The sequence below is a fragment of the Haemorhous mexicanus genome, chromosome 15, assembly GCF_027477595.1.
Source record: "Haemorhous mexicanus isolate bHaeMex1 chromosome 15, bHaeMex1.pri, whole genome shotgun sequence".
NCBI lineage: Eukaryota > Metazoa > Chordata > Aves > Passeriformes > Fringillidae > Haemorhous > Haemorhous mexicanus.
In genome coordinates, this window is record NC_082355.1 from 4,882,949 (window position 1) to 4,904,911 (window position 21,963).

The following is a 21,963-nucleotide window of genomic DNA, read 5'->3' on the forward strand; positions in this document are numbered from 1 at the left end:
AGCTGCAGAGAGCTGAGCTCTGCTCCAGTGGCTGAAGTGGGAACTCAAGGGAAATATAGGTTGGATATTAGAAAAAACTTTTTTATGTAAAGAATGATAAAGTTCTGGAAGGGTCTGCCTGGGGAGGTGGTGGAGTCACCATCCCTGGGTGTGTTTAACAAAGCCTGGATGTGCCATGGTTTAGTTGAGATGTTGGGGCTGGGTTGGACTCGATGATCTTGAAGGTCTCTTCCAACCTTGTCATTCTATGGGAATTCTGGGAATTCTGTGAACACCTGCCAGGGCTGCTGGGCACAGCTCTGCCCATGGATGGGGGTGCAGTGAAACCTGGGAAAGGTTTTACCCAGCAACACTGACTTCACTCCCAGCACACTTCCACAGCATCCCCAGTGTCTTTATCTCTGTAAAGGATATCTTCTAAAAAGCAGCCACATCCTGCCAGTCATGCTGCTTTAACTTTACTGCTCTAGTTAGAGGTGTAATGTGGGGAGAGCTTAAAGAGATACAACTGGACAGGTCTGTTTTAATTGTTCCCACCAGACCTGTGCTCCGTGACCTTGGACATCCACAGAGCCATAAATGAGCTTTGATTGCTGTTCCCATAGTGACTGGCAGGAGGAACACAGTGGAGGCTGGACTAGGATTGCTTCAAGCAGGCAAGCAGCAACTGGAAATCATTAAGTTCAGAGGCTCTGGGGACACTAATGTCACTGCAGGCCAGCCAACCTGGAAGATAAACATTGCTGGGCACTGTGAAAATGATTTTTCTATTTGCTTTCCACTGAGAGAGTGAACTAGGCTACACTTTAGGCACTAGGCTTGGCAAATGAGACCGTGAGCTCTTCTGAGGCAATTTTACCAGTGCCTTCTGCTGCTGGAGATGTCAGAGCCACCAGTGGGGTCTGTCAGGCTTGTGCTGAGAGCACTGACTGCTGAGGAGCAGAGCAGCAGGCACAGCTGACCCATGGGGAATATTTCCACCTGGAACAAGATACATGAGAGGCTGAACCATCCAAAGCTGCAGGGCAGCAGGGCTGTCCCTGCTCAGTGCCAGAGCCAGCCTGGCTCTTTCTGTACCATCCTGCATTGTGCACTGAGGGCTGTCAGGGAGTTTGGTGTGGGAATGGGGCACCTCTGGCATCCCACTCCACGTGGATCCAGGGAGAGGAACACAGACTGCCCTGCAGCTGCAGCACCCAGCTCCTACCTTCCCTGTGCTGTGAATTAACAGCACAAACAGAGCTCAAACAGCTCTAAACTCTCCTTTTTCAATAGAAGGAATGGTAGAGTTTCAGGAGAAGCACAGGCACGTGCTGGATGTCTGAGCAGGTACAAAAGCAGCTCAGGAATGTTTGTACTGGCTGAGGGCAGAGCAGGAAAAGCTGAGCTGTGCTAATGACAGTTCTGAGGGACCTGCTCAGCACACAGGTGCTGGGGGCACTGCCTGTCCATCCTCACAGCTTCCTCAGCTCCCCAGGGCCCCACACATCACAGCAGAAGGGAAATCACACAGGGGCAAATCCAGCATGGCCAACAGATCCCTCCCTCCAAGTTATAACCCTCACAAATACACAGCTTCACCCTCTCTGTGAGTATATTCAGGTTTGGAATGGAAAATACCTCTTCTGTCAACCAAGATAAATCAGTAATTACTCAGAAGGGAAGCAACACCAACTCTACCCATCCATACACTTTGTACACTCTCCAAACTCTCCAATTTACATATTTAAGCTCTTCTGAGTTTGGCATCATGTCAACTTCAATGCCAACAGAAGACAGATAAGCCCATAAAGCAACAAGTCCAAGGCATCACTTCTCCCTCACTACATACAGCACTCACACATATTTGCATAGATCTGTTAGAAAAGCAGGGTAATGCTGACATGTTTTGAAGCCAAGATTACATGGTTTTTTTATGAGAAGTTTGGTGGCATGCCACAGGGAGACACTGCACTGTTCTCATGGGATAATTGATCATCCCAGTCTCTTCTCCATGCCTCAGCCTTTCACTGAAAGTAGATCCCATCATTTTTCAAGTAGCTGAGTCAGATTTGCCAACTCTGCACATTCTTATACTGACCACAAGCACTTAAAGCATCAGCTATTTTATTTTTTCTGCATTTGGTTCCTCTATGTTTCTTTTTCTAGTTTGTAGAAAATGCCAGAAATGTCCAATTATTTTTTAAAAATTACCAGCTTGTAACCCCTTGATAATTTATACAGTATGGACAATCCTACTTGGAAAAAATCAAGGATTAAAAATATTAATCTCTCAGGTGCTCAAACATCTTCAGTTACTTCTTGAAATACAGACTAATAATAATTATTGCATCCTCTGCTTTACTGTTAATCCATCTCTCAGAAAGTGCACTTCTTGAACTGTAGAAAATGACACTTTTAAGAGGAATTTTGCATTTTTCTGACTGCAGCAAACCATATGGAGAGTGGCTGACGGGTCCTGATGGATAACAAACACGCCAGCAGCTTCCCAGAATACTTAACTCTGAAAAGAAGGGAGCTCTGCAGAAGTGGCCTGGATAGCTCCATAAATCAATGCCACACCATTAATTCCTGACAGACACTAAAAAATTAAGGGATGGTCAATTTTAAGTATTGGCCCTGCACAAGTCGTGCAGTTGTTCTTTCAGGAGAGCCATAATCTCCATGTGAGAAGCAAGAGAACCATTATGGGAATTTCAGTCTGGCTTCTGAAGGCTGATTTTGCTTTTCGTTGCTTTAAAAGTGCAGCCAGATGTTGCTTTTGTTTATACTGAGCTTTGTTTTTTTCCCCCTGGAAATTCAAACCAAAGGCAGCAATTATTTTGCTGTAGAGTTGTTTATTGCAGGACAGTCCCTCTGGCAGGTTGGCTGGTGCTGGAACCTCCCACAGCCTGGCCAGACACTGAGGGAATTGTGCTTTGCTTCACTGGGAAACTGGGAACTGGCATCCAGCTGGAGGAGAGCTTCCTCAAAGAGATGGCTATGAAACCAACACTCTCTTTGGTATTGCATGGACATTTTGACAGAGTGTGTGAGTCACAGAAACACTCTTCATGTGGCTCTGAGCACCTCTGCCTGCAGAGCTCCCATTTCCCTGGCAGTGATTCCCCTTTCAAGTCACATCAGCTCACAAGGTCTGATGCAACATCATTGAAAATGTGCATGTGTTTATCAGAGGTTACAGCATAAAATATGCAGGCACCTTCAAATATATTTCAGTCTGTGACAGCAAGCAAAGTGACTGAATATATGTCAGAGGTTTATGATGAACTCTGAAGTGTCTTCATTTAAAAGGCAGCATCCTTTTTTCATAGGCATCCTTTATTGCTTGATTTATTCTTTCTATCTGTAACTAACCCCTAGACTCATAGATTTAGACTCCTGGTGTGATGTTGTTTGAACGCTGTGCACCTCAGAGCTCTGCAAAACCTTCTGACAAATTCATTGCTTGGTCCCCTCTCAGTGTTCAGCACAATGCCAAGGGATGGAGAGATTAAATGGTGCCCTACTGCTCAACTGAGAACCCATAAAATCAACATATTTAGTGGGTGTTAGAGAAAATTTGCCACATGCTAAGCAGGGAAGAACAGGAGAGGAACTAGGAGAGATTTAGTGTTCCATTTTCCATCTCTTTAGCTGTATTGCCCTTGATGTTTTCAGTAAGACATTGCTGGGTTTTTTTGTAAAGGATTAGGCAGTGGTGGAGATGAGGAACTGAGCCTAAGCAAACAACCAAATATTCTCTTCTTGGTAGAATCACATTGATCCCACACAGATAAAACTGAGCATGTTTGGAAGCATGCAGGGCACAGATGGGCCAAGGCCCAGGCTAAAGCAGCTTCCAGGTCCCAGGGCTGAATTCAGGACCTGGGTTGTTTCCACATGTGCAGTTCCTGATTCCAGATGTGCAGCTCCTGCAGGAACATGTGCAGTGTGGTTGCACACAGTGTGACTGCAAGCACACATTTTCAGTAACACCTTTGGAGTTGTTAGAGGGAGAATTTAATTCCAGAAACCTTAGGAAGCAATAATAATAATCTTTAACCTCTGGCATTGCAGGAGAAGGTACTGCATACTTCCTATCAAAATGAGCAGCTTTAATAACCTTCCATTAATATCTATTTATACTGAAGGAAATGATGCAGCATTGACCAAGGGACACAACGTGCTGTGCAGGGCCAACATTACCTTGTGGCTCCATGGGAGCTGTTCTTTGAATAAAGGCAAGGCTCTGCCTGCAGAATTCAGCCTATCATCAGAAACACCAACACCACAATGGTTACCCCACACTGCCAGAGTTTCTGCAGTTCAGAAAGCTCCAGTGAATTAATCCAGAGCCTGCAGTAGGATTTGCACCCACGGGTTTGGATTTGGAGAGGAGCAGAGATGAACTGCCCAAATCTCCTGGCACTGAACAGCTGGGAATGGCTTTTTCCACTGTGCTTCAAGCACAGACCCTTCTGCTCCAGGGGAACAAGAACTGATTATCTGGTATTTAGAGGTCTGGAGGCTTTAGAAAGAAGCAAACAGCATTTAGGAAGGACTTCATTTTTGTACCTTAAGAGGCTCTGTCAGAAATGTCATTTGTAATTAATTAGAAGTGTATAACCCAGAAAAGATCCTGTTAAAGGCAGTTTTTAACCAAGGGCACTCTGGGTTTTAACCTTTGGCAGAAAGCTCAGAACCTGTTCACAAGTTCCTGTGTGCTTTCTGGGTGATCCTTCTGGCAGCATTTGAATTTCCAAAATAGTTTATAAGAAACCTTCCCTCTTTAGACAGAGCTCCTCAGTTGATTCTTGTAAGATATCCTGTTTTTCTAAAGAGATTTTTATTGCAATATGAATTTATTACAAACCATTTCACATGCACACATTTTCAATCATACCTTTTGGGTCATATAAGAGAGAATTTAATTTCAGAAGCCTTAGGAAGCAATAATAATCTTTAACCTCTGGCATTGCAGGAGAAGATACTGCATATTTTCTATCAAAATAGACAGCTTTAATAACCTTCCATTAATATCCATTTATATTTATTACTCCTTCATTAAAGTTAAGACAGCAAATCCTTAATAAAAAACCCTAAATTGACATTTTACTTTACTTCTTTCTCTGTCTTTTAAAATGCTAATACTTAAGGAAGTGGACAGGACATGAAATATTTTTATCACTGCCACACACTTCAGCACTAGCAGTGTAAACTCTGTGTCTTGCTTTTTGCCCTTATTATATCAAATATAAGCAGATTTTCTCTGAGTTCACTGGCAGGGAACATCTCCTTAGAGCAGCACATCCCCTCATTATCCAGCCCTATCAGCTGTTCTCCAGCTCACCAGGAGACCATTTCCTCTCTGCTTTACAACCTCTTTTATGATCCTTGATGGCCTAAGTTTGGGGTTTTTCAGTTTACCTTCCTGCTTGATTCCCTCTTGCCACTTTATAACATGTCCTCAGCCAGCCTTCCTTAATGACATGAAACCAGGCAAGAAGGCAGAGAATGTGTTTTTCTTTTTGTTTTGCAAAAGGCAGGAGATAACTCATGAACTGAGGTCACCTCAACAGAGAACAGAGAGCTGCAGCTGAGTTTCAGCTGGAGGAAGAATTGCCAGGAGGGTCCCAAGATCCCAACACCCATCCCTGTTTGCCTAAGCCAGGACAAAGCTCCTCTCCTTCTGCACCTACTGCCCCCACCCTGGGGTTTTTGCTCCTCCTCTCTGGAGAACTGCACGGTATTTCTGTGTTTTTCAGGCTTTCCTGAGGCCACTCACCCGCTTTTGGGCTATTACTGGGGTGCAATCCCATTTCTGCTTCCTCATCTCCCACATGGCCCTGAAGCCACACAGCATCATGCAAAGGAAAAGGTTTGAAGGGTTTTTTTAAGGCTTCTTCAATCCAAGGATGTTCTTGTGCAGCTGAAGGGAAACAGGGCATTATTTTCCTTGCCAGCAAGGCTCTGTGTGTGTGTGTGTTGGGGTGTGTATTTATAGCTCTGGGACAGATGAAATGGTGGCTGCCACGTTGCCTTTCAAACCAGTGCTCCACCTTTAACATGGTGCTTTCACAAGTATGGCCCCAAAAATGCTCCTTTTTCACAGTGAGTCACTCCAGCACCACTTCAGCTGGGAAGCAGAGCAGGGACTGCCAGCCTCAGAGCTGTCAGCAGAACCTGGAAATGAGGCTGTGAAATCTGGAGATGAGAAAAAGGACCCACCTGGCAGCACAAAGGAGCTTCTGCATTTCCATCTCCTCCCTCCACAGGACACAAGGTGCCAGAGGGGTCAGCGACCTCCTCCAGGCAACACTGCTGAGCCCAGGAAAGGCAGGGCAGCCCAGAGCTGCTGCTCACACCCTGATAATGTATTCTTATCACTCCAGATGAAGTAGAGACCAGGGGAGCAACTATGGACTGTGCAAAGAATGGCCAGGTTTGGCTGCTGGTCATTTTTAGGAAGGGATTCTCATGAGCCACATGCTGATTCCAAACAGCACTCCAGAGCTGGCAGTGACATTCCTTCAGTGTGAACTCAGCAATGCTATTTGGCCAGAAATTATTACAATTCAAGACATCCAGAGGTGCCCCAATAACCCAGGGGATAAATCCATACTGCAGAATGCACAAGAGAAGCAGAGCAGTGGCAGTCACCACACATGAAAAAGATAAAATCAATTCATGATGAAAGGACATAGCTACTCCTGTTTGGCCTAAAGAAAGCAATGCTATTCCACATGAAACAAATTCAGAATAAAGATTCTGCAGGCATGGTGAACATTTGTCATTTCTCTTAATAAGCAGATACAAAATACTGCTTTCAAAAGGGAGGACCCCACTGCAGTTGTGGACACATATTTCCCTTCTCTTTAATAAGGTTATGCAGCAGCTATTGATTCCTGACTACTGCCTAAAGTACAATTAGTGTATTTGTAAAAATGTCCTTTTCATTCACAGGGGATTTCTGTAGCTCCAAGTGCCTCACTCAAACTAATAAACATTATTGCTGTGGCCCAGCCAAACCCTCTGCTACCAGCAAAGGGCAGCAGCAAACAAAACCCTGAGGAACTCCTCACTTGGGCAGTGAAGTGTCTGAACTGCCCTTCCCTGTTTTGTACCAGGTTAATGAGAAGTCTGTGTTAAATGCCTCATTCTCAGGAAGCTGGCTGGGCACTGCTGCAGTTCAGCAGGTGAAATCCCAGCTGTGGCTCCTGTGCTGGGCTCAGCACAGTGGGAACAGGGAGCTCTGCCTGCAGACAGCTCACAGGCTCACAGGTGAAGCCTTAGCAGGGAGATATTCCTTCTTAAAAGCAGGGAGTGACTGCTGAAAAACGCAGAGATTTTTATTTTGCTTGCTTTGCTCTTCACTTGGGGTTTTAGGAATACGTGATGCACAGCTGGAAAGACATATGAAGGGATAGAGAGAAATATTAAAGAAAACCAGGTATTTTTCTACCCAAAAGCAAACACGGTGCTCAGTGGATTACATTCCTCTCATTTCTTTAAGATAAGAACAGTGTTCAAAGGAAAATCTCCTTCTCTTCTGAGCTATTCAGTCATTTTAAATATGATTACATCCTAAATATCACAGTATTTGCAAAGGATTGGGATCACAGTGATAGGTGGGTAAGGTGCTTTCCTTGCCAACTTTCTATTTACTTCTGTATTTCATGCTCAATAGCTTCAGTACAAATAGCTCTATCTCAAGTACAAATGTTATGATAAAAGAATGGGTTTTGGGCCTTTCACAGAGCGTGACAAATGCTGGATCCCCGAGCAGCAGCACCAGCTGATTCCTGCTGCAGCATCTCCTGACTGCCCTAAGTCCTGCATAAGTCTTGCCCTAAGGAACAGCAGCTCCAGCCAGGCTTTGCTGCAAGGAAAACACTGAAAAAAACCCAACAGTTTCCTTGCCCATCTCTCTGGGCAGCTGTGTAATGACTGCTTTTAGAGCACTTATGGCTGCAGGTAGTCAATAACCTGCAGACTTTTTTATAGCTGGCACCCCAAAAATGGTCCTCAGAGCCTGGAGCCCAGGTGCCAGGGCACAGTGTCACTCCAGAGCATGGCAGTCCTCCTAAAACATTATCAAAATGCAAATGAAAGCCATCATTTCCTGTAAACATCTGCATTCCAGAGGCCAAATGGTATTTTCATAATTTTCTGTAAGACCTTCCAAAAATACCACCTCAGACTAACCTACTTGACAGATACATCATGTTAGATGTGTCACCACATCCTTTTAATCAGTGTGGAGTCAATATTCTGTATTATATGAATAACTAATTAGTTTCACAACTTATTTCCACAGATGTCATTGCAAAATCTATCTGAGGAATGTCATCTGCACTTGAGAGAAGGACAAGCATTGTAATTAAGCATTAAGCCATTTCACCAGTGTGAGTCTGCCATGGAGTGTGAAATGGCTATAATTCACATTTTTAAGACCTTGCATTTATTAGCATCTATTTTCTACTCAAGGTTAGCAGTGTACTGCACAGAGAGTTAAAAAAAGCCAAACAAGCTCACTTTTTTGTTATTCAAATGGATACATCTGCATGTCTGACTGTACAGATTGGTCACAGGGATGGGGCTTCTCTCAAGTCCCAGAGGATTTCAGGCTCACACACCTCTGTGAGCAGCACTCGAAGGTCAGATGGATGCTCTGATTATGGAGCAAGTGACATTCTGCTGCTGAAAGCTAATGACAAACCTGGGCACAAGGCAGCTAGGCAGGATACAGATCTTGTACACAGCAAAGGAATTCAATCTGAGATAACAGCCAGGACTGACGATTAATATCTCCCAGGAAAAGACTTTGTTTGCATTAGGAAACCCCCATAGAATAAATGCAGAGAGAGAATAATGAACCCAGCTGTTGGGGTTTGCTCAGGGCCCAGGAAGAGTTAAACTGGTCTCTGTCTGGAGCCATTGCTCCAGTTGAAACTGTGCTGCTTAATTATGTGCAGAAAAAGATGAATCCTGATTATCTTCCCACATCTTTTGGTGCATCAACCAGCAAACAAGAGGGATATTCCCACTGCTCTCTATCTCACAGGCAATGCTGTTTGGCAACAATTTCCTGTAGAAATCTGCCCTTTCCTTCCCCATTCTCTCGCCTGCTCTCACTTGAAGGGCCACGTAGCTCTGATGGAATGTGCTGGCTCCTGCAGCCACATGTGCCAGCAGCACAGGGGACAGGGAAGACCCCAGCACACTCTGCAGGCTGCTTCACCACCAATTCCAGCTGCTTTGCCTTTTTTCCTGAATTTGTTTTTACTTCAGCATTTCACTGAGTCCCAAGCACCATCCTGCCAAGCCTGCCTTCACCATCCATGAGTCCTTTGAAAGATGATCTGCCTGTGGACAGATGCCATCAGCAGCACTGGGAAAAGGGCAGAGCCATGGTTTACCCAGCAGGGATAAGGGAACAGGGCAGAGCCATGGTTTACCCAGCTGGGATAAGGGAACAGGGCAGAGCCATGGTTGATCCAGCTGGGATAAGGGAACAGGGCAGAGCCATGGTTGATCCAGCTGGGATAAGGGAACAGGGCAGAGCCATGGTTTACCCAGCTGGGATAAGGGAACAGGGCAGAGCCATGGTTGATCCAGCTGGGATAAGGGAACAGGGCAGAGCCATGGTTGATCCAGCAGGGATAAGGGAACAGGGCAGAGCCATGGTTTACCCAGCTGGGATAAGGGAACAGGGCAGAGCCATGGTTGATCCAGCTGGGATAAGGGAACAGGGCAGAGCCATGGTTTACCCAGCTGGGAAAAGGGAACAGGGCAGAGCCATGGTTTACCCAGCTGGGATAAGGGAAGAGGGCAGAGCCATGGTTTACCCAGCTGGGATAAGGGAACAGGGCAGAGCCATGGTTGATCCAGCTGGGATAAGGGAACAGGGCAGAGCCATGGATTATTCAGCTGGGATAAGGGAACAGGGCAGAGCCATGGTTGATCCAGCTGGGATAAGGGAACAGGGCAGAGCCATGGTTGATCCAGCTGGGATAAGGGAACAGGGCAGAGCCATGGTTGATCCAGCTGGGATAAGGGAACAGGGCAGAGCCATGGTTTACCCAGCTGGGATAAGGGAACAGGGCAGAGCCATGGTTTACCCAGCTGGGATAAGGGAACAGGGCAGAGCCATGGTTGATCCAGCTGGGATAAGGGAACAGGGCAGAGCCATGGTTTACCCAGCAGGGATAAGGGAACAGGGCAGAGCCATGGTTGATCCAGCTGGGATAAGGGAACAGGGCAGAGCCATGGTTTACCCAGCTGGGATAAGGGAAGAGGGCAGAGCCATGGTTTACCCAGCTGGGATAAGGGAACAGGGCAGAGCCATGGTTGATCCAGCTGGGATAAGGGAAGAGGGCAGAGCCATGGTTTACCCAGCTGGGATAAGGGAAGAGGGCAGAGCCATGGTTTACCCAGCTGGGATAAGGGAACAGGGCAGAGCCATGGTTGATCCAGCTGGGATAAGGGAACAGGGCAGAGCCATGGTTGATCCAGCTGGGATAAGGGAACAGGGCAGAGCCATGGTTTACCCAGCTGGGATAAGGGAAGAGGGCAGAGCCATGGTTTACCCAGCTGGGATAAGGGAACGGGGCAGAGCCATGGTTGATCCAGCTGGGATAAGGGAACAGGGCAGAGCCATGGTTTACCCAGCTGGGATAAATCAGCCCAGCCCCACTAACACCTCTGCATTTCCCTCCTGAGCAGCTCATCCAGATTGAGGCTTCACCCACTGAAAACAGGGAAGGAAAGGACACAAAAGGAGCTGGGTATGAAAGAGAGGAAGGCCATTAAGAGAAGGTTTGCTGGGGTAAGAAAAAGGAACAACAACCCCCCTCTCCTCCTTTTTGCAAGAGAAATACTTAACAGATGGAAAGCCCCAGCAATCAACTGCTTCCCTAACTCCAACCCTGATATCCAATGGTATAAATACACCTTCATGCACCCAGGAAGCTGTGGAAAGGCTGCCTCTGGCTTGGGAGGGCTCTGGCTTGTCTTTTCTAAGAGACAAACAGGCAGCAGATTTGAAGGGATGTCAGCAGGACAAAATACTAAAAAGCAAAGTGGCTGCAGATCAGTGTGAACTCTGCTCTGGGAAAGTCTCTCCAACAGCAAGAGCTTCAGGAAGCCTCAGCTGCCATGGGAAAATTGTTAAATCAGATGTGGTGTTCTCAATCGCCTGAAATTACCCCCAAGTTTAGAAACCAGGAACCTGGAGTCTCCTTTTAGTTGTGTATGAATAGGTTTGTGCTGGCTTTAGTGGAGATGGTTGTATACATTCAACCTCTCTGAAAGCAACTGAAAGTAGTTTTGTTTGTTACAGTGTGAAGGTAAACTCATCCCAAGGAAAATCTGTTGTCTTTTAAGCTGGTAGGACTATCAAAATTATTGGGATTGCACTGGTATTAACAGAGAAATAAATTGCATCCCTGCTGGTGAAGCAATCAGAAAATAACACCAGCACTGCACAAGGGTTCAGTGGTCATCTCCCCCTTGCTGACACCTCACAGGAATCCACAGGTGTTCACTGGAATAAACAGTGTTTCAGTATCCTGTAATACTCTCTATAAATGACTTTCATTTCTCACCAATTACTTCCTCTTTCATACCATTCAATTTTTGCATTTCCTCACATTTTTCTCCTCTTAATCATTATTAATGTAATTGGTTTTGGACAGAAATATTATTTTTGTACCTACTTATCTGTGGTGCCTTGTGAAACACAGCTGACAGAAACCTTAACTTGGTTAAGAATTCCTGTTTCCAAAATGAGTATTGTTATGTTAGCTCAGCACTGTATTTAAATTGTTTTTGTTCCAATAGGTCTCACTTGGACTATTTGGATAGTTCAGTACTCTATGTGGTGAGGTGGAATTGCACTAATAAAATCAAGCAGCAAGCACATTTCATCTGCCATTTCGTGCTTTCAGTGCTTCATAATTAACTTTAGCCCAAAATTACCCCTTTAAGCCCAAGGGATTAATTCTACCTTAACTATATTTGTGCATTATAGAAAAAAACAGTCATCCCCTGGCTTCCTGGCCTTGGATGAGCAACTTACTGCATTTTCAACCTACAATATCTGTGGATGAATTCCAGGTGTGTGCCTGCCCCTCATGGAGTGAATTTCATGCTGTCTGATTTCCTTTTATTTAACTCTGGGAACAGAAATACCCTGGAGCAGGTTTCCAAGCTGCAGCACGACCTGGACATTGGTACTGAGGGCAGCTCTGCCCCAAGCCCACCCTGTCCCCAGCCTCCAGCACTTGGCACTTTAACAGCATCCTCCTGAGACTTTTATCTTATGTATCATCACCCACCTTTTAATCCCTTCCCCTCAAACTGTTTCCTTCTTCCTTATTCACTGGCTAGTCCAGCCTTTATCCCTCACCTCTGCAGACTGCTGATCTGGTGTTTGATGGACAATTTCTGTTTGCATCTCTGGCATGTATTTGTTTTTTTGGAGGAATGTAAATAGAAAAAGGCAGGTGATTCCTGCCAATGTCAAGGAGAGGTTCTCAAGGCAGCCTCTTGACAAGTTACTTGGGTGCTACTCAAATAATCCAGTGAGAAAAGGTCATATTGAATTCAACTTTTATACATAAGCAATCACATTACCATATGTCAAAGGCACCAACCTGCTTTAAAAAGCATCAATGCAGATGAGTACAAATATTTCAATGTCCAAACAAATCTCCCAAGCCCTCCCCCTAAACTATTTTGGGACGATACCAGATGGCAATGCTAAACATCCCAAGTATTTAAATTAATTTGGATTTGTTTGCTTTCCTTTTTACAGATTTTGACCAGTTTAGACCCCAACAAACAACAACAAATTCACTCAGGAGTCTACAATTACCTTAAACATGTAAAACCATGAAGAAGTTCACAAAAGTAAATCAAATATTTATCAACCATCTCTAGTTTTTAGGTCACTATTAAAGAATATTCTAGAGTCTAGGTAAGAAACATGAGCTGGTAATGACACTCTGAATTAAACAAGACATTAATGAGCTCTGGCATTCCTACCACAGTGGACACTGAGCAGGAATGTCTTAGGGCTCCTGAGTCTGTCTGCAGCAAAGTCCAGGGCTGGCTCAAACAAGCACAAAAGCAATTTCTGGAGCCTTGAGAGGGGCTCAGCATGTCAGGAAAAGGCTGTGCACATATTCCCACTAGGATTCTCTCCTAAATCACTGCAGAGATTTTTTAAAAAGGACACTGAGGCAAGAGGATCACCAGGATGATGAGCAGCTGATTCACCAATAAAGCTGAATGATGAAAACCATTCATCAGCCAGAGGGACAGAAAGCCTGGTGAGAACAAGGGTCCTGTCACCTGGAGGTGTCAGCTGTGGTGACACACAGGTGTGACTGCAGGCCTTGGGGACATGAGTGGCACGTCCTGTCTGTCCTGCCAGGGAATCTGTCTGTCTGTCCAGGAGAGCAGGAAGGCAAGGAGGACATCCAGCTGTCCTGACTCCCAGGTGTGACAGGAGCAGCTGGTCTCCTCTCTTTGTGACAGCTGCCACCTCATTTTGGAATCTAACAAAAGGAGAGGAATGGGCACTGACAAGAGCAAAGGGAGAAATCCCCAGTGGATCATAATCCTTGCTTTAGGATAAAGATGGAGGCTGGTGGTGCTTGGGGGCACCTGCAGCAGCTGAATGTGCACTTTCCACCTCAGAAGTTCAGCCTAAGCAGGAAAGAAAGCACTATTTATTGCAGAAGAAGGTCTTTTAGAGGCAAGCCAGCTACTGAGGGTGTGATTTCACTGCTGCTTCCCCAGCAATGTGTGACAGCTCAGGGCCCATCTCATCCAGCCCCATTTCACTGCAGCATCTTTGTAACTAGGCAAAAAGGACACCTTATGCACACACTGCTATCAAAAGAGGAAGGAAACAAAAAATCTCCCCTCAGAGTGAGATTATTTTCACTATTAACTCTGTACTGCCCCCAAAAGGCACCGTTTTACCTAAGAAGCAGCCAGTGATCCAGCATGGAGAGAGAGAGATGGATGGATCTTGGTCTGGGGAGCAGTAGAGCATTTGTTCTTGGAAAACCTTGCTTTCCCTACACACTGCCACCACTGGCTCTTTTCTCCTCAGGATGCTGTAAAAACATTTCTTTTTGCCAAGATAAACTTGTCAGAAGCACACAAAGTATTTTAGGACTTCATGGGATTTTTTTCCCCCCAGGTAAATCCTATTCAATAATTTTCCTCTGAAAAAAAAAAAATTACAAAAACCCCAACAGATTTTAAAGGATTTTTTTCACCCACTCCACTAATTCAAAAGGAAATCAGTTACCTAACAGCTCTCCACATAAAACAAGTGAAATAACAACATGAATTTAAAGCAGATCAAATATACTGAATCAATCCCTTGCATGGATACTGCCATTAATTCATTTCAATTTCATTTAGCTTAATTCACTTTAGAACAGAAGCATAGTCAATCAGGTTAAGGCTCTTTCAATTCACATTTTTCCCCTCCAATATCACATCCTACATTTATTTGGATTTTCCCCCCCTTCCCATTTTAGAAAAGTCTTAAATCATCACAAACTTGGACCACATCTCTTTTGCACTACTCAAGACCTGGTTTTGTAAATTTTGGTTCTTGTAAAAGATCTTGCCTTTTTCTTTTTTTTAAATGAAAATATCAGTAAACACAGGCTGTGCCAGAAAGCCTTTGTCACCTGAGGTCACCTACAAATCCATTTGCTGATGCCTTTGCTTGGCTTTTCCAGGGAAATGGAGAGCCTTGCCTCCTCCTCCACTCCCTGCCCTCCCATCTCCTTTTCCCACACCAGCCCCTGCCCTGCCAGCTGCATGTCACAGTGAGTAAAGACCCCATTTCCCCTTGTTTTAAAGGAAGCAGACCCAAACTGGGAAAAGCACGAGGCAGGGTTCAAGTCTCTGCCTGGAGGAAGAGAACAAACTTTCACAACAAACCCAGTCACGCCTCCACTGCTCCTGCTGTCTGACAGATGATCCCCAGAGTGGGAAACTGGAACAATTAGAGGGTTTCCTGGGGGAAACTGAAAGGTAGAGACAGACCCAAGGGAAGGCAGGTGGGATATTCTTCATCCTCCCTGGTGACCTAGCTGGGCCATAACCACCCCTGCTATCAGAGCAGGGAATCCACCAGAGGTGCTCTCTCTCAGCCCCTGCAGCTGCAGTAAAGCAGCAGCACTTGTGCTCAACTCCAGCTGGCTCAGGATTGCTCCATCCCCAGCACTTTGCAGAGATGGCAACTCAAGATTTAAGGACAAAATGTCCTTCTGCTTTTTTTAAATTTTTTTTTTAATATTTCTCTCTCTTTCTCTCTCTCTCTCTTTCTAAGGAGGGATAATTTGAGTATTGAGGCAAACCCCTACAGCACCCGTGGTCAGAAGATGTCATGAGATTCAGTCAATAATTTCTTAGGCCATATGATTAGTACCTTTCCAGAGGCTAGTCAGGCTAGTCATTTATGTTAACCTGTAGTGCCAAACTTTTTTTTTTTAAATTATTAAAAAAACAAAGTAAATGTAACACCCAGCCTTAGCTTGAGGGCAGAGCTGGCTCCCAGGAGCTGTGCTGTTTATTCCCCCTGGCACAATGCTGTCAGCAAGTGGCATCTCTGCAAGTGTCAGCAGTTACACACGTGCTGTGCCCTGTGTAGGTCGGGGAGGATTTCCAATTCTGCAAGTCAGATAATGCTGGAGAGCATTATCCTTCTGCCTGCTGCTACTCCCTGTGATCCAGCACAGCCTTCAGCACCTCCCTGCACAACCAGGGAAAGATTACTCTATTTTTTTTCCCAAATGCTGAGCCCAGGGTATGCAGAGCAAATTACAGAGCAGGAATGCTGCTCTCATGACCTGTGATTGCCTTTAGTTTGATCACATCACATGTAAATGTGGCAGGTCCCTTCTCTCCCATGGCATCCTCTCTTGTGATGCCTTCCAAAGAGAATCCCCAAGCTCTTATGCAAAAGCAGAAATGATGCCCAGCAGTAAGCACAACTCCAGCAAGGCTCCACTGAGTTACCATCAAACCATATTCCAAAATTTACCTTAGTTCCTTGAAGGGGTCTGCCCTGACATTGGGAGTTTCTATAGATTTAGGGAACACTGTGCCTTCTGCTCCTGAAATCACAAAACAAAACAGAAGACAAATTGTAAACATTATAAGCTGTTATCAGGGGAGTGATTGTCAAATCATACCTAGGTGCAATTTAACCCATTGCCTGACCCCATGTCTTTCTTGCACATCCCTTCTGTCCCCAGAAAAGCCAGACCTTGTTCATCTGCAATGGTTGCCTTGATTACCTGTGGGGTTTGCCTTAAACTGCATTTCTGGCTGGAAAAGCAGGTGCTTGCACCCTGACCTAGGGAGAGTCTGCTGACCCAGCTGATGAGGGAGCTTGGAAAAGACACCCTTTGCTAACCAGGCATCTAATCCAGCTGCATCCCTCATGGAAGAACCTGGATGCATGTCACAACAGCATTTCTTTCGCTGGGCTCTCAGAGATACTCAAGGGAGAAAAGCAGATTTTGGCTGGATCCCTGCAAGCATCTCTCCAGCCAGCCTGTGCTCCTGCCTGGGGAAAAGGAGGGAGGTGTCCCCTCATTCAGGGCAGCACAAGCAGACCCTGCCCCAGTCCCAGCCTGGCCACCAGTTCAATGTGTGACCCAGAAATTATTTAACTTCTGTTCATTCCCCCCTCTCTCAGAGACAATGGGGAAGCTGCACTGCCCCATTTGCTGACTGGCTTTAGACCTGTGAACTGCTGGGTATCACAGCTTGTCCATGTTCCAGACCACTGCAGTCCTCTTCATGGCCACCTGCACAGCCCAGCTGGGCCATTTCACCCAACCATCCCTGAACTGGGTCCATATTTTGTGCCCAGCCCTGCTCTCTCTCCTCTAGAAAGATGTGCTCTCCTCACATCACTGCTGTGAGCCAAAGCCCTGCCACCCTCTGGCAAGCCTTTCCACTGACTGTTCTCATTTAAAATGTGCATCTAACCTGAAATGGTCCCATTTCATCTTTCAGCCACTGAATCTTCTCCAGTCCTCATGTGCCAACCAGCCTTGCATGAGGAGACTTTAGTCAGACACTGATGGTGACCCAACCCCCCCAGCCTGCTCTGATTCTCTGAGAAGGTCTGGCCTTTCTGAATCAATCACTGTGAAGCAAATCCTCTGGACTTCTCACTGCTTTATTTTTCCTGAACCTGTTCTACTTTTAGAATACTCTGTTGAAGCACAGGAGTCCCCAGGTGCTGTCACTGACTCTCTGCTGCAGAACATCACATTCCTGCTCCCACTGAAACTTCCAATTAAAACACAGCTGAGAGTGGCACCAACTGCCTCACACACTAGAAATTATTGTTCCTGTTCTCCAATATATAGCTGCCAAGCCAGAGAGCAAGTATGACCTATATTCTTCAATTCAAACCTGTGGTCTTGCCTTCAGACACACTGTGAACAATTAGTCACTCTTTACCTGCAGTCATCACAGCCACTTCAGTGTCAGCATGCAGACAGCACTGGTGGCCTTTTTTAATTTATTTAGATTTTAGTCTGATAAAGTTATTGGTGCAAACTACAGATCCTGATGAAAACTTTAACAAGTTTGAGAGCACTCCTAACACATGCCATAGTAACTGTTCCCTGTGTGCAGTTTGAAAGTCATCATTACAGAATAACAGATGTTCTGAGATGGTCCAAAACGTGTCAAGACAACATCCTGCTGTAACTGCTGCCATAAGTGAGAAACACCTACGACTGCATTAGGACTACACTTTCTCTGCACTGAAATAAATTAACTGAGCTGTCCCAATGTGTTAAAGAAAAAAATAAAATCAGAATGAAAACAAGCACACTAACATTTATAAAAAACTACACAACTCTTTAATCCAGAAAAAAACAAAGTAAAAAATGATAAAAGCAGCCTAAAGTTTGAAGGTTTATACTTGGGGATTGCAGCTGATCCTGTGGCACAATACAGATACTGAGCTTTTAACTTTACTATAAGCTTTCATTGTTACAAGTTGTCATAAGCAGCTGTAACTTGCCAACCATGAAGGTTGTTACTATCAGATCTGTCCTCTCTCAACAGTTTCCAAATGATTTAAATCTCTGCTTTATCCAACACAATTGCCTTGGCTCTTGGCTTTGCAATGAAATGTAGCAAAACATCCAGCCTGCACTTATCTGCATAACAGAACAGTGATTTTTGAGGGAAGGAAGATGAGGAGGTACAGCTGGAGAGATGCACCCAGATATTCCTGTACCCTTTCCACCCACATGGCTTACATGGTGACTTTATGCTGGGCATTTTTATTAATTTTTAGACACCTTAAGTCAGATACTCAAGTCATGCAAACTCAAAACAACTACCTGCCTGTAACCAGAAGTGCTTGCAGAATAAGGAGAAACTTGAACTTATTTCTAAACCTGGGGTTTTCCAGGCTTTCATTTTTTAGATTAAATGCAGGAAGCAACTTTGGAACCAAGGTCAATGAAAACCCCAATGCAGTCATTTCAAGAAGGTTGAAAATGAAAGAGCTGGGTATTAGTTTCCTCCATTTTCTTGTTTTCCCTTCCTCCACAGTTCTCAAACCCTCTTTTCCTGCCTCCCTTCTTGCCAGATCCCTTAAAAAGTCCCTCATGCACTGGGAACAGGCATGAGATTTCCAAACCCTTCTGTTTCTCTCCTTTGATCTGATTTTGAAGTGAATGTTACCTGCCTTGATAAAGCTTTCTGCCTTGACTGTATAATTCATATTCTTCTTTAATCACACAGAATCTCCCAAAGGGCCACCTGTCTGTCACTGAGCAGGACACCAGCCACGAGGGGATGCTGAGGGACCAGGACTGAGCCATCCCTCCCTTGGCCCTGGCTGTCAGCAGCTGAGGGCCCCTTGAGTTGGCAGAGAAAGTTTATCAGAAACACTGATAAACCTCCCTCACCTCACCTAATCCTCATCCTAAGTGTCCCCTTTCTGTGGCAGGGGGCTGATGGATGAATTAAATACTCTGGGGAAGTTCTCCCTGTGGTTTCACCCTGCTGCCTGAGGATTTCAGTAAAGAACCATCTTCTTCCTTCTGTGCTAATGAGAATTTTCTGGACCTCAAACATGCCCCCTCCCTCCAGCCCCTCTATTCTACACTGGAGAGTCTCAATCTCTGCCTGGGGGAGCAGCAGCTCCTGAGGGGAAAAACTGCCTTGGACTAATTCAGCTCCACTGGACATTTGTGTCAAAGTTTGGCTTTTGGCCACTGTGGAAGTCCCCAGCCAGGCTCTGACAGCACCAGTGCTGGAGGGTGTTGAAAGTGAAGGCTGGAGGAAGTGACCTCATTCAGTGGTTTTAGAATCACAGAATCACTGGTGTTGGAAAGACTCTGAAGATCATGGAATCCAGCTGTGACTCAAGGCTTTGGCAAAACAAGGAAGGAAAGTTTGAGGGAAATGTTCTGTTGTCACTGAACTGGGCTATTCCAGCTCTGCTGAAGGAAACTGAGATGTTATGGAGTAACAAATTGTTGAAAATATGAAGTCCAAGGTCATGTGCTTGGAAAGCAGTGAAAATTTCTTTTACGTGTTGGAGGCTTCCAAGATATAATATCCCTGGATAAAAGCTGAATGCTGCTCATGATTTATGGGAGTGTGAGAGAGTCAACGGGAAGGCAAACATGGCATTAAACTGAAAGGCAAGAAGAAAGTCTAACAGGAACACAAAAAAAAAAAAAAAGAAAACCACATTATTTTAAGAATCACTTGTGAATCCTCAAACTACTGTGTGTCCCCCCTGCTCATCCCCAGAGAGAAAAAACTGTCATGATTGCACAAACAGAAATCTGTCTGTCCTATAAAAGAAGGCTGGAAGGATTTGGCTGTGTAGCTGAGCAGCATGGTGTGCTAAGGAAGAACACTCATGCTGTGCACAAATACATCAGCAGGGTAAAAAACACCAAGGGAAAAGAACCACTGGCACTAAGCCAATGTTTATATGAGAGCTTACATGAGCAGCAGTAAACTGGTCCTGAGTATATTTGGGAAGGAAAGTGAGGGTTTTCTAGCCAAAAGAGGAGCTGCAATGGGAGCAGCTTTTCAGTTAGATGGGACAGACAATATGACAGATCTGAGAAATGCCTGACTGGAAGATCTGGTGTCCCAGAAGCAAGGGGCAGTATTTTCAGGACCAGCAATTTCCCTCTACTCTTGCATTTCTCTAGTCTTATTTTCACTGTCCTCTACCCAAGAAACGATGAGTTTTGACAAATGGTATTAACAAATAGCTCCAACAGCTCAAGAATCAGCTGCTACAATCTCTCTTTTCAATCAAAGCTGCTCTATCCCTCTTCCTCTTTTACTGAGTATAAAGCCAATGTTACCTACATTTAATATTGTACAACACAGTTTCTGCTTCCTGAATTATCTGTTATTAAAACATTTTCTATCTGCCATGAAAAACACATACCGAAAATTTCTATTTCATTGCAAAGTTCTAATTTTTTTTCCATCATATGAGACTCTCTGCTACTGCTAAGGGTAACTTATGTGCAATCAGCCAAAGACAGAAGAAAACAATAATATCATTAGGATTTAAACACACTGTACTGTACATCCCCAGGCAATAAATTATTCTTTCTCACAGTATTATATCAGAGAGGCTTCTATTATACTGATTCCCTCTTCTGACACTGTGTAATTTACCACCAATAAATGTTCATAAACAGTTTGACTGAAAAATCCATAAAGCCATTTCAGCTTTATTTTAAGTCCCATTTAATGTCCCTCAAAAATGATTTCATCAATGTGTTTCCATTAGTTGGTTCTCTGCCCAATAACTTAATTCCATACAATCAGTCAGGAACTTATACAGCATATGACAGGATCTACCTGAAGTATTTTGAATCACCATAAAGTTCACTCAGAGTATTTTGGGGTTTTTGGGTTTTTTCCCCCCTTGCAGTGCATAAGGTGTAGGGTGTCAAGCCCCCTGTATGTGCTCACTTCATTCAAGAACAAAAATCAGGATTCTCATGGCAAGAGAGCATTTCCAGTCCAGTTTTAGGGTTTGGAAAAGGAGGAGCACCAATGCCCCAGGAAAGAAGCAAATCTCAGCTGGAAGGTGCATCTTAACCAGCAACAACTCCAACCAGAGGAACACAGTAATCTGTGCTCAGCTTTTCCAGCAGCCTCCTGCTTTCCCTGCGTGCTGCAGAAGTGCCTGAGCTGCATGACACTGTCCTGGCACCTTCCTGGTGCCAAGGGCAGTCCCTGCTCCCTCTGCCAGCTGCGACCCAGCCACTGTGCCAAGGCACTGATCCCACCCTCCTCCCTCTGCACAAACCCTGCTCTCTGCTGGGAGAGAGAGAAGAGGAGCTCAAATACAATGCAATGAGAGGGTTTTGTAGACTAATTATTGATGCTTCTGCCATCAGGGGCAGGTGGCAATCAGCTGAGCAGCTCTTGGGGCTGAGCAGAATGCAGGCAGACATCAGGTTTCCACTCAGGTGCAGATACATCTGGTCAGCTATTCCCCACTTCCATTTTCTTTTCATTTCTCTCCCACTCTGTATTTTTTTACTGATAATTACAGACCTGTAGCACACCTTTAGTGCTGTATATCCCTGCTTCCAAATGAAAGTGGGGTCTCAGAGGCCTGTGATGAACCTGGTGATTAAGTCTGCCTTAGTGCATCTTGTCTTTAGTGCTCTGCAGGACTGTGCAAATGAGGGGGGAAGGAGAAGGATCTGCTGTGATTTTTTCTAGCTGAAGTCAAGAGGCAATGTATACTGTGCTGTTGGTCTCCATAAACTACTTTTATTCCCACTATTATTGATCAGGACACATTCAGCAATTTGTTCATGAAAACACCCATCTGAGGAGGTTCTCTCCTCTGCAGGTCTCATCAGGATAATATGTGACAGTCTCAGAAAGTGTGTGCAAACAGATGCCCAG

At 45.0% G+C, this 21,963-nt stretch overlaps 1 protein-coding gene across 8 annotated transcripts in view; it reads right to left on the minus strand.

The window, feature by feature from the left end:
• Window positions 1–21,963, minus strand: part of SGCD (sarcoglycan delta) — a 316,880-nt gene that overhangs the window by 30,930 nt on the left and 263,987 nt on the right. For all 8 annotated transcript variants that reach the window (XM_059859830.1, XM_059859823.1, XM_059859824.1 and 5 more), the window contains one exon: window positions 16,061–16,133. In XM_059859830.1, coding sequence (XP_059715813.1) covers window positions 16,061–16,133 — 73 coding nt within the window. The remainder of the gene's footprint in view (window positions 1–16,060; window positions 16,134–21,963) is intronic.